General features: G+C 36.7%; 2 protein-coding genes across 3 annotated transcripts; one reads left to right on the forward strand and one right to left on the reverse strand.

Moving 5' to 3' along the window:
- The first annotated feature begins 339 nt into the window (after nt 1-339).
- Nucleotides 340-10023, forward strand: LOC107850283 (coatomer subunit gamma). Of its 2 annotated transcripts, none has more exons than XM_016694692.2 (19): nt 340-431; nt 545-607; nt 2016-2113; nt 2222-2272; nt 3553-3666; nt 3758-3958; nt 4044-4145; nt 5067-5174; nt 5303-5533; nt 5825-6075; nt 6252-6423; nt 6556-6711; nt 6792-6842; nt 7636-7776; nt 7855-8052; nt 8147-8278; nt 8361-8534; nt 9193-9432; nt 9571-10023. In XM_016694692.2, exons 2-19 carry the CDS (start codon nt 562-564, stop codon nt 9763-9765), a joined length of 2661 nt encoding a protein of 886 aa, XP_016550178.1. In that variant the 5' UTR covers nt 340-431; nt 545-561; the 3' UTR covers nt 9766-10023. The 2 variants fall into 2 exon arrangements, with proteins under 2 accessions (XP_016550178.1, XP_016550179.1); XM_016694693.2 differs by having other exon boundaries at nt 429-447.
- Nucleotides 10024-10303: 280 nt separating this feature from the next.
- Nucleotides 10304-11208, reverse strand: LOC107850284 (transcription termination factor MTEF1, chloroplastic). The gene is given in 3 exon segments (XM_016694694.2): nt 10304-11137; nt 11139-11166; nt 11168-11208. Coding segments are annotated over 3 exon segments (876 nt in total). The 5' UTR covers nt 11194-11208; the 3' UTR covers nt 10304-10315.
- Nucleotides 11209-11532: the final 324 nt, after the last annotated feature.

Raw genomic sequence — 11532 nt, forward strand, 5'->3', positions numbered from 1 at the left:
CCCCCTACTTCTGTAAACTCTTAATTTTATGTTAATTAATTCCTGGTTAACAAAAAAAAAAGTTATAATTCTCATTGTTCCTTTTTAATTATCACATATACTTAAAATAATTGTTCCTATTTATTTAAAAATAAAAAAATTATTACTATTATTTTTTTAATTTTAGCCTTAACATTATTTATTTTAGTATTAAGATGCAAGTAACTAGTTAAAGATTAAAGAATTAATAAGAGATATGAATCAATTCATATTAATTTGTTATTTTTTACTTATTTTAAGAGATCAAAAGAAATTTATTTCATGGTATGACGTGTACACATCCCATTGGTTAATAGCCTCCGTTTTCTTTGACTGTAAGATAGTGTTCGGTTAGCCGGATCCGGTTCAATATTTCCCCCATTTTCACCCTTATAACCCTCTTCACTGAACTTGTACGTTTAGAGATCTGTAATTCGATTTCACTGCTACTATTTAAATAAATACATTCTTTTCTCTGTTGTATTATTCATTCACCGAATCGATCTCACCTTTTTCCGATCTACAGATCTCAGCGTGAGGAAGATGGCTCAGCCTTTGGTGAAGAAGGACGACGATCGCGATGATGAAAGTACGATATTTTTTTTTTTAATTGAATTGAAGTTTTTTCACTGTTTTGATGTAGATTTTATAGCAAAAGTTTTTGTTTCGTTGTTCATGTTACTTTGTCGGTAATTTTGTGTTTGATTGACTGGATTGAATTGATGCTTTTGCTTGTGATTTTCGATTGAAGCTTCGTGTAGATCTGCATTGTGGTTTAGATTCTTCGCTGGTTGTTTATTCGGTTAAGTGAATCTGGACGCTAATGAGTGTCTGATTACAGTGGAATACTTGTGAATCCGCTTTGTTACTAGCTGTTTTTCTTTCCTCATTTCCTTCTGATAATCGCTTCTCAATGATGTAAATACGTAATTCAGCGATAAAATATATGTTCGGAATATTTAGATTTTATAGCACAAGTTTTTGTTTCATTACTCAGTGTTAATTTGTCGGTGATTTTGTATTTGATTGACTGGATTGCGTTGATGCTTTTGCTTGTGATTCTCGATTGAAGCTTCGTGTAGATCTGCATTGTGGTTTAGATTATTCGTTGGTTGTTTATGCGGTTAAGTGATTCTGGACGATAACGAGTGTCTGATTACATTGGAATACTTGTGAATCCGCTTTGTTACTAGCTGTTTTTTTTCTCTTCTCATAACTGCTTTTCAATGTTGTAAGTTCATGTTAATTTTTCGGTGATTTTCTATTTAATTGACTGGGTTGAATTGATGCTTTTGCTTGTGATTCTCGATTGAAGTTTCGTGTAGATCTGCATTGTGGTTTAGATTCTTAGTTGATTGTTTATGCAGTTAAGTGAGTCTGGATGATAATGAGTGCCTGATTACAGTGGAGTGCTTGTGAATTAGCTTTGTTACTAGCTGTTTTTTATTTTCTCTTCTCATAACTGCTTTTCAATGTTGTAAATACGTAATTTCAATGATAAATATCTATGTTCGGAATATTTAGATTTTACAGCACAAGTTTTTGTTTCATCACTCGTGTTAATTGTTGGTGATTTTGTATTTAATTGACTTGATTGTTTTGTTTGCTTTTGTTTGTTATTATTGATTGAGGTTGCGTATAGATCTGCATTGTGGTTTAGATTTTTTATTCGTTTTTTGTGTGTTTAAGTGAATCTGTATGATAATGATTCTGATAACAGTGGAGTACTTGTGAATCAGCTTTTGTTACTAGCTGTTTTTTTCCCCTCATTTCCTTCTGATAACTACTTATCAATGAAGAAATACGATTCATTGATAGATATCTATTCGGTATTATCAAGAGGTGCTTAGGTGTATACCAGGATGATGTTTGGGAGTTAATTTTGATAGTTTTACACTATAGGATAATCATTTTCTGCGTAGATCTATTTAAAGTTGGATTTAATATGTGTTTTAGTGGTGAAATGGCATTTTTATGTTGGATTTATGACAATACAGTGGACTACTCCCCGTTTATGGGGATCGAGAAAGGTGCTGTTCTTCAGGAAGCTAGGGTTTTCAATGATCCTCAACTGGATGCAAGAAGATGCTCACAGGCATGGTGTTTATTTTGCTGTGCAAAAGTAAATTTCATTCTGTTTTGGTGACACGTTAAGTTGGTTGGACTTATTTGTTCGTCTTGCCTTTATTTTTGGGTGCTTCAGGTCATTACAAAGCTTTTGTATCTTCTGAATCAGGGCGAGGCATTTACAAAGGTTAGCTCTAGAGCTATTAGTTTTAGCAGTAACACATGTATGCCTTTATTTTTTTGGCATAACTGTACAATGAAATGTTACAAATTAAATGCCCCAAACTGTGGAATGGTAAAACAAATCATGGAAAAAATAGAGATGTGTGGCACTAGCTATCAGAACAAAGCAACTATATTTTATGAGAAAATCTTAGAAGGTTCTGAATTTTCATCTGCGGGCATAGAGGTTTGGAAGATATGGTAATACATGATTGTTAGTAACTCCTCGAGACCTCGACATGCATAGTCCGTTTTTCTTGCAAGGTGAAGAGCATTATTTTTCATGAATTCTACTACACTTTGCACCTCAGAGAACAATTCCTTTTATCTGGATTTTTTGGCCCTACATAGAATTGGTATTAGCTGATTATGTCTTGTTATGGCAGTTATCTGTAGGTCGTATCATATGTGATTTACCTTATCAAAAAATTAAAAAAGAAAGAGGATAATATTATCACCTGCTATTGCATGTCTGCTTGGAGTGAAGGATAATTTTCAGTAATGCATTACCTATAGTATATTAGTAGTTTTTCAAATAAATGATTATTTTCAATTATTAATGGTCTCAGAAGCATCCCAATGCTGCTAGTCATATACTAATCTGTTATGGTCGTGAACTATTTTCACATTATGCAATGAGCTTCTCTAGACTCTGTCCAGTAGTTAGAATTTTGGAAGTTGTATATCTGGCTAGTCGAACGGGAAAATTGCATACATCTTCAACAAAAGTTGATTAGCCAAAGTGATTGAAGACCTAGTCAAACAACTGACCAATATGTGCAACAGATCAAATAGAGTTTCCCTCCCTTAAAGTGTTTCCGCTTCCTTTACTTCGTCTTGGTGCCCATCTTTAGAACCATATCATTTCTTTACTATACAATGTTTCTTTTTTAACATTAGTGGAGCCATTTGTTAGTAGTGTAAATTCTTGTTCTAGTCCATGTAGGTATCTCTGTCATGTACATAATATTGATCTTTGAAAAGAAGTTCTCTTTATTGCCATTTTTAATTTGCAAACTGAAGCAAACTAAATATTCCTGGCTTTTCTGTAATTGGGAGTTTTTAGTCTTTTCTCTCTGCTTAAGATAGAAAGGGCATGGGGCGAGATTACGATTCCTTTGCGTGGAAATCCATGAAAGCAGTCGCTCCAGCAGATCTCTTTACGTCACTTTGATGACACTCCCCCCCCCCCCCCCCCCCCCCCCCCCCGCATAAGACTTCCACTTAAGTTGTTTTAATTTGTAGGTTGAGGCCACAGAAGTCTTCTTTTCTGTCACAAAACTCTTCCAGTCAAAGGATATTGGTCTCAGGAGAATGGTGTATCTGATAATTAAAGAGCTTTCTCCCTCCGCAGATGAGGTTAGATACAAATCGATTTATACCTTTTTTCTTGCAAGGTTCCACTCGTTTTATGAATGAAAATGACATGTGGTTTCATTACCTCCAAAAGGTTATCATTGTTACAAGCTCTCTTATGAAGGACATGAATAGCAGAACTGATATGTACCGGGCAAATGCTATTCGTGTCCTTTGTCGAATCACGGATGGGACACTTCTCACCCAAATAGAGAGATACTTGAAACAAGCCATTGTTGACAAGAATCCTGTTGTTGCAAGTGCTGCCCTTGTGAGTGGAATCCATTTGCTTCAGGTAAGCTTTTAAGAACCCTTTTTCATTTTTTGCTCATTTGGTGGTATCTTCCCAACTTACCTTGACCTCTGTTTCTTTTCAACAGACAAATCCAGAAATCGTGAAAAGATGGAGTAATGAGGTACAGGAAGCTGTTCAATCAAGGGCAGCTCTTGTTCAGTTCCATGCACTGGCCCTGTTGCACCAGGTATTATATATGCTCTATCATTAATCAATTTTGCTTTGTATTTTTATTTATATATTTAATTTTATTTGCTAACACAACCATATAGAGTAACTCGTCAGGATTAAAGTATTGAAGCCCCCAAGGGTTACTTCAAGTGGCAAAGGTTGAGGGACTTGTGACTTAGGTCACGTGTTCGAGCCCTGTGCCATGCAAACTAAGCTTGATATTTAAGTGGAGAAGGGTAGAGGTGCTGACCCATTATCCCTGAGTTTCAAAAGCTGCCCTTGGTCCTAAGGGTTGGCCTCAGGTAGATTTTGCGTTGCAAAAAAAATTGAAGTATTCAAGTCGAGGATAGGTTTTAGACTCGTATGGATATTCTATGATTTTATTCTTAGCATTATTCATATAGCTGACCCCAACTTGTTTGGGACTGAGGTGTAGTTGTTGTATAGTGTGTATTGTATTGAATTGGTACTAGTCTTTATGTATCTGTAGTTGATTTCATGTTCTTAAACCTTAAAATATTGGTGAATTCCCTTCCATTCAATGCTCAGGTTTTTAACATGCTTTTGATCTCTGGTTTCCTACCACGTGCTAAAGTGTTGTTTCTTTTCATATTCTACTATTCCTTAAATCTCAGCAGTACTTATTCTTTCATTTAGTTTTTATTGTTGGTTCTTGCAATGTTTTAAGATAAAATGGCAATAGATCATGTGACCAGGAGGTCACGGATGCAAGCCTTGGAAACAGCCTCTTGCAGAAATGCAAGGTAAAGCTGCGTACAATACACCCTTGTGGTGGGGCCCTTCCCCTGACACCGCGCATAACGGTAGCTTTAGTGCACCGGACTGCCCTTTTTATCATATGACATGTTATGTTTCCGTAGGTCTTGACATGTGTAGGGTTCACACACCTGATATCATTTTCTTCCTGCTGTTGCAGATTCGTCAAAATGACCGTTTAGCTGTTAGCAAGCTAGTTACCAGTTTGACAAAAGGGAGTGTTCGCTCCCCTCTAGCTCAATGCCTTTTGATTCGCTATACTAGTCAGGTGTGTCTTTTCCCCCCTTTACCCTCCAATTTTAGTGTTAATATAATTATTTGATTGGTCTTTTGCCAACTGGAAAAGAAATCCTAATTCTGGATTATTTATGGTGAATTGGATTCATATATTTTCAGGTTATAAGAGAATCTGGCATTAGTCAAACAGGAGATCGTCCATTCTATGACTATTTAGAGAGTTGCCTCCGTCACAAAGCGGAAATGGTCATTTTTGAAGCAGCCAGGGCAATCACAGAGCTTACCAGTGTGACTACTCGAGAATTAACTCCTGCTATTACTGTTCTACAGCTCTTTTTAAGCTCTTCTAAGCCAGTTCTTAGGTTTGCTGCTGTCCGCACTTTGAACAAGGTGATTCATCTTAGTATTCCATTGGTCTACTACTTTTTATTATGAATGATTAATTTGGTAACTGTGGTTCATGAATAATTATTTTGCTGAATGATCCACACTAACTAATGCTTCCACCTTAGGGTAATCCTATCTTTGTTTTTGTAAACAGATATTAGAACTTAATCTCTATTGATTTTTATGCCACTAAAAATAGTACTGATTGAGTTACCGGTTTTTAAAAAAATAAAATAGTACTCTTAAACTTTGTAACTGAATAAGCTCAACTCGAAATCTTTGAACCGTGTGAAGGTGGCAATGACACATCCTATGGCTGTGACTAATTGCAACATTGATATGGAGAGCCTGATTTCTGATCAAAATAGGAGCATTGCAACTCTGGCCATCACAACTCTACTCAAGACCGGGAATGAATCAAGCATTGATCGTCTAATGAAGCAGATCACTAACTTCATGTCTGACATTGCTGATGAGTTTAAGATAGTGGTGGTGGAAGCCATTAGATCATTGTGTTTGAAGTTCCCCCTTAAGTACAGATCATTGTGAGTTATCATGGACTTGTCTTAGAAACCTGGATATTAATATATAATCTATGCATGCAGAACTCAACATGCAAAAAAAAAAAAAGGGCGGGGGGAAGCAACCGTTTTTTGTTACTTCTTTACAGTCACTTGATAATTGATATTTATGTTTTTTTTTTTCAAAAAAATAACAATAGGATGAATTTCTTGAGCAATATTTTGAGGGAAGAAGGTGGATTTGAGTACAAGAAGGCTATTGTTGATTCAATTGTGATCCTGATTAGAGATATCCCAGACGCTAAAGAAGGTGGATTGCTTCACCTGTGTGAATTCATTGAGGACTGTGAATTCACATATCTTTCTACTCAGGTTAATTTCCTCTATTCTTGCTAATCCCGGTTTTCTTGTCTATCCACATTATCTCATTGTAATTTTTTTTTTTCTCTTGGTTTATGAGATGTTGTATTTATTGATTTATTTCTCACCTCGATCTATCCATAGATACTACACTTTCTTGGAAATGAAGGACCTAAAACCTCTGACCCCAGTAAGTACATACGATACATATATAATCGGGTGATACTTGAGAACGCAACAGTTCGGGCCAGTGCGGTCAGCACCTTAGCAAAGTTTGGTGCCTTGGTTGATTCATTAAAGGTAAAATTGTTCAGGTTTCGGTTTGTGCATGACTGAATGCTGCATCTCGACTTTAAAACTGTTTCTTTTTAATGCTGCAGCCTCGTATATTTGTGCTGTTGAAACGTTGTCTGTTTGACAGTGATGATGAGGTTAGTTCTTAGATTCTTGTCTTTGGTTATGCTCTTTATTACTTTGTTATTGATTACTTTATCCTTTTCCTTTCATGTTAATCAGGAGACCCATTATTTGGTTTGCGAAATATAGGGTTCCCTGTATACATGACAATGCGGTCACGTGCTTTCCAAAAGTACTGTTGTTCCCAATCCCCCAAAAAAGGAAGGAAAGAATGAACCTAGGATTCTATCATTCCCAAAGTTCATTCTTGGGGTAATGGGTTTGCAGAACTCTTTGGCATTTTCTCATAAGAATTTCCTTTACTAACTGAAAATGGTTGAGCCTTCAGCCTGCCTTCTCTCCCTCTCCTATATCTTTTTGTCATTCCTATGTTAACTAGAATGAAGGTATACCTTTATTTTATGGTTAACTATGTTTTCAGTTGCTTTGTGGCCAGTTACTTGCATTTCATTTGTTTTGCATGGACTTGTTTCTAGCAATCTACATATGTGAGAAATCATGTAAAATGAACTACGTATGTGATTTATCTGCATACATTGCTCATCAGAAACACAGTGTTTTGTCATGAGTGAAGTTTTTAAACTTCCATCAGCTTCATCTTTTTCATTTTCTATCTTTGCAACTCCTGGTGAATGAATCAAATAGTTCTATGTTGTCTTCAATGATTGTGATACACGTCTTTGTTTGTGTTGACAGTTTTTTTTTTTAATTTAGCTCCTCTAGTGACTTCAATGATTGTGATATGTTTATCTACTTGTGTTATGATCTTTTTTCAGTTAGCTTACAAGTATTGCAATCTTTTGGCAGGTTCGTGACCGCGCAACACTTTACTTGAATACCCTTGGTGGTGATGGTGCAGTTGTTGAAACTGATGAAGAGGTGAAAGAATTCCTTTTTGGTTCACTCGGTGTCCCTCTAACCAATCTGGAAACCAGTTTGAAGAACTATGTATGTAGCTTCTCTCTATTGCAATCTCTAGTTCCTGTTGAATTTGTTGTATCATGTTTTTTGCTGTAATGGTGGCAGGAGCCCTGCGAGGAGCCATTTGATATTCATTCAGTACCTAAGGAAGTCAAAATTCAACCCCTGGCTGAGAAGAAAGCACCTGGTAAAAAGCCAACCGGTTTGGCTGCTCCACCAGTGGCCCCCACATCCACTGTTGATGCATACGAAAGATTACTGTCCTCTATTCCAGAATTTGCCAGTTACGGGAAGCTTTTCAAGGTTGGTCGATTGATATTTGTAATCATTTGTTTTCTATGGTAATGTCTTTTGTACTTGTTTAAGCTAGCCCTCTTTTTTTTTCATGTATGACCAGTCATCTGCGCCAGTGGAGCTTACAGAAGCTGAAACAGAATATGCAGTTAATGTTGTCAAGCACATTTTTGAGAGTCATGTCGTGTTCCAGTACAACTGCACCAACACTATTCCTGAACAGTTGCTGGAGAATGTAATTGAACTTTTCTTGGAGGATTTTCTTGCATTTTAATTTGACCTGAATATCATTTTGAAGTGTTATTTGCCTGCTGCAGGTGAGTGTTATAGTAGACGCTTCTGAAGCTGAGGAATTTTCTGAAGTAGCATCCAAACCTCTTAAATCCCTTCCATACGATACCCCTGGGCAGACATTTGTAGCTTTTGAGAGACAGGAAGGAGTCCCTGCTGTTGGGAAGTTCTCAAACACGTTAAGGTTCATTGTAAAAGAGGTATACTTCTCCTGAATTATTTTGTGAACAGATCCTGTTGGAGTCGTGATGCCTATGACTTGAGAGATGACCATGTTTAGCTTTCTTTCTTTTTTCCCGTCAGGTAGTTAAGCTTTTCTGGTAGTCATGTAGCTTGTATGTACTGAAAAATCTTTAGCCTTGTGAATAGAGAGCTTATATCTGGTTCGGATATGGATTTTTGAGTTTTGTTCACTTGCTAACAACTATATCAGCTATGCGAATTGTGTGGAGCATCTTGACTAAGCCATCTCCGTTTCATAATAATAGCTGCATCACTACAACCATCTTTTATCTCAGCCTGTTCAATATAATAGCTGCATCAGAAATAACTTGTGTTATTATCCTCCAAAATCTAAACTTTAAGCACTTGTGTTTAACCTCTAATTTTTGACCCTGTTCTCCTAAACTCTAGACCCAACCAAACTAAACTACAGGAGGAATGAATGACTGCTTAACAATCCTTCCAGTCCAACCTCCCAAAAGGAAAAAAGAATTTCTGATTCTTTTCTTTCTATCTGTAGTATTCAAGGGTTCTGATTATGAAATGTAACTCCTTTTAACTTTCCAAATCGTTTGTAAGATATCTTTCCTGATGCAATGTGATGATATGCTATGCTAATATTTGATGATTCACTAGGTTGATCCATCTACTGGTGAGGCTGAAGACGATGGTGTCGAAGATGAATACCAACTAGAAGACCTTGAGGTTGTTTCAGCAGATTATATGCTAAAAGTAGGAGTGTCTAACTTTAGGAATGCCTGGGAGAGTTTGGGAGATGATTGTGAAAAGGTTGATGAATATGGTCTTGGACCAATGGAAAACCTGACTGAAGCTGTAAATGCAGTCATCAACCTTCTTGGCATGCAACCTTGCGAGGTTCGTCTTTCATTCATGGTTTTAGTCAAACCTACTTTTCAGAGTACCTCTTCCATATTTGGTCAAGCCTTTTCTGAGCGACTATGCATATTTCTCTTTCTGTGGAAGGTTAAATTGTATTATGATATGTTTCTCCAGGGTACTGAGGGAGTCCCAAGCAATTCAAGATCACACATATGTTTATTATCTGGTGTTTACATTGGCAATGTAAAGGTTCTGGTTAAGTTGTCATTTGGAGTCGGTGGACCAAAGGAAGTTGCAATGAAACTGGCTGTTAGGTCTGAAGATATATCCGTCAGCGATGCAATTCATGAAATTGTGGCAAGCGGCTAGTTTTGTTAGATGAGCTGAACATTATTAGTACTCATATCGGAAGTTGTTTTTCGCCAAGTAAATCGGCTGGGGGAATTCAAACACTAAAAATGACTCTCGTTTTTCTCTGTTTGTTTTGTTCGAAGGAAGAGTTGATAGTTCTAGCCCGTATATTTTGCATTATATTGTTATAGTGTTACTTGATCTACTTGGTCCGGGATACAAAGTTGGCACCATTATTGTTGTATTCGTTATAAATTTTGCCATCTTTATGGTTCATTCTTTGTGTGATTTTGGAAGTACATTTCTAAGATTTAGAACAGTAAGTTGGTATGAATTAGTCCTTTGGCCTCTCTTCACCCCATTAATCGTTTAAGGGGGATCGCAAAGTGAATAAATTACTAAATAAGATTACGATCACTGTAAAGATGATACTACATCACATTAGGGACAACCTGGTGAAACATATTTACTTCAAAATTAATCTTTCACTAGTAGATAATTGCGTGACTTTTGATAACGCAGGTACAGCAATGTATAGAAAACATAGAGCAGAACAAAAGCAAAAAAATTATTTCCATTTAGCATAAAATCTTTGATCACTCCACAACAACATTCTTTTCAAGGGAATTACAACATTTCTTTCCTTGAGATGCAAATGCCTAGGTGCAATCCGATTTCTAAGGCTGAAAGCAAAGTATTGGGGGAGCAGCTTCAGTTCCTCAACATCCCTCTTCATATCCTCAACCAGATACTCATATTTTGGCCATAAGTTGTGTTCAATGTTGTAACCAAATATAGCAGGAAATCTAGCACAAATCCTAGCTGATTCTTCATATGAAAACCCAATACCCTGCAAAAATCTAACTTTTTCTTGCAGTTTATCCACTCGGGTATTCAGCAGATGAGCATTTAAGTTAGTTGGCAAATTCAAATTTCCAATTTCCAGTTCTTTAAGATAAATCAGTGTTGGTCTCAAACAGAATGGGACATTGGATTCAAGAATTTGAGGACATCGAAGAATTAAACCCCGAGTTTCTTCTGGGGTTGCAGCTAAATCAATCTTGAAGAAATCGAATACAGGTTCAACATTAAATTCAGGAGAGAATACATGGTCACAAACAAGAGCAATTCTGGATATATCAGCCTCGGAGAAGCCTTGGGAGTTGAGGAAGTCGACAGTGGATAAGATTTGGGAAAGGGATTTTGGGGATGGGGATGTTTTAGGCTTGATAATGCCAAGAGATTTCAGATAACGCAGATTTTCGCGGTGAGAAGTATGAAATCTGAGGACAGGAGGATTTGGCGACGAAGAAAAAAGGATATTTGTGGCAGAGATGAAGAAGCAGATTTTTGTTGTGGGGATAGAAGGGCAAAAAAACATAGCTTCTTTCCTCTTGGTTCTCTAGCCACATTTATCTACTTTCTATTTGTCCTGTGGCTCCACATATTTATATTTCATCGTTAGTTAACACAATACTCCATCACACTTATCCCCTCCCAAAATTGTTCACAATACAAATGGTACTTGACAACAACATATGCAGTATAATCTCACGAGTAGAATCTGGAGACAGTAGAGTACACATAGACGTTACTCCTACCTCGTTAAGGTAGAGAGGTTGTTTCCGTGAGACCACAAATACTACTACAACGATTTTTCAGATTAATAAGTCGCCATCTTAACATATTGGTCAAAAAGAAATTATTAATGGAAAAAATGAAGCTGGAGGAGAAAAAATAGAAACATTCAGGTAAAAGCAGAAGTTCTGCCCAGGCTCATGTCAA

This window comes from Capsicum annuum, chromosome 8 (genome assembly GCF_002878395.1).
Source record: "Capsicum annuum cultivar UCD-10X-F1 chromosome 8, UCD10Xv1.1, whole genome shotgun sequence".
Taxonomy (NCBI): domain Eukaryota; kingdom Viridiplantae; phylum Streptophyta; class Magnoliopsida; order Solanales; family Solanaceae; genus Capsicum; species Capsicum annuum.

Excerpts from the sequence above, each read along its gene's own strand:
- LOC107850283 (XM_016694692.2), top strand. The coding sequence starts at position 562 with ATGGCTCAGCCTTTGGTGAAGAAGGACGACGATCGCGATGATGAAA. Across the intron at positions 2,273-3,552 it reads AGGGCGAGGCATTTACAAAG|GTTGAGGCCACAGAAGTCTT; the intron begins GTTAGCTCTAGA and ends TTTAATTTGTAG. Across the intron at positions 5,534-5,824 it reads CTGTCCGCACTTTGAACAAG|GTGGCAATGACACATCCTAT; the intron begins GTGATTCATCTT and ends AACCGTGTGAAG.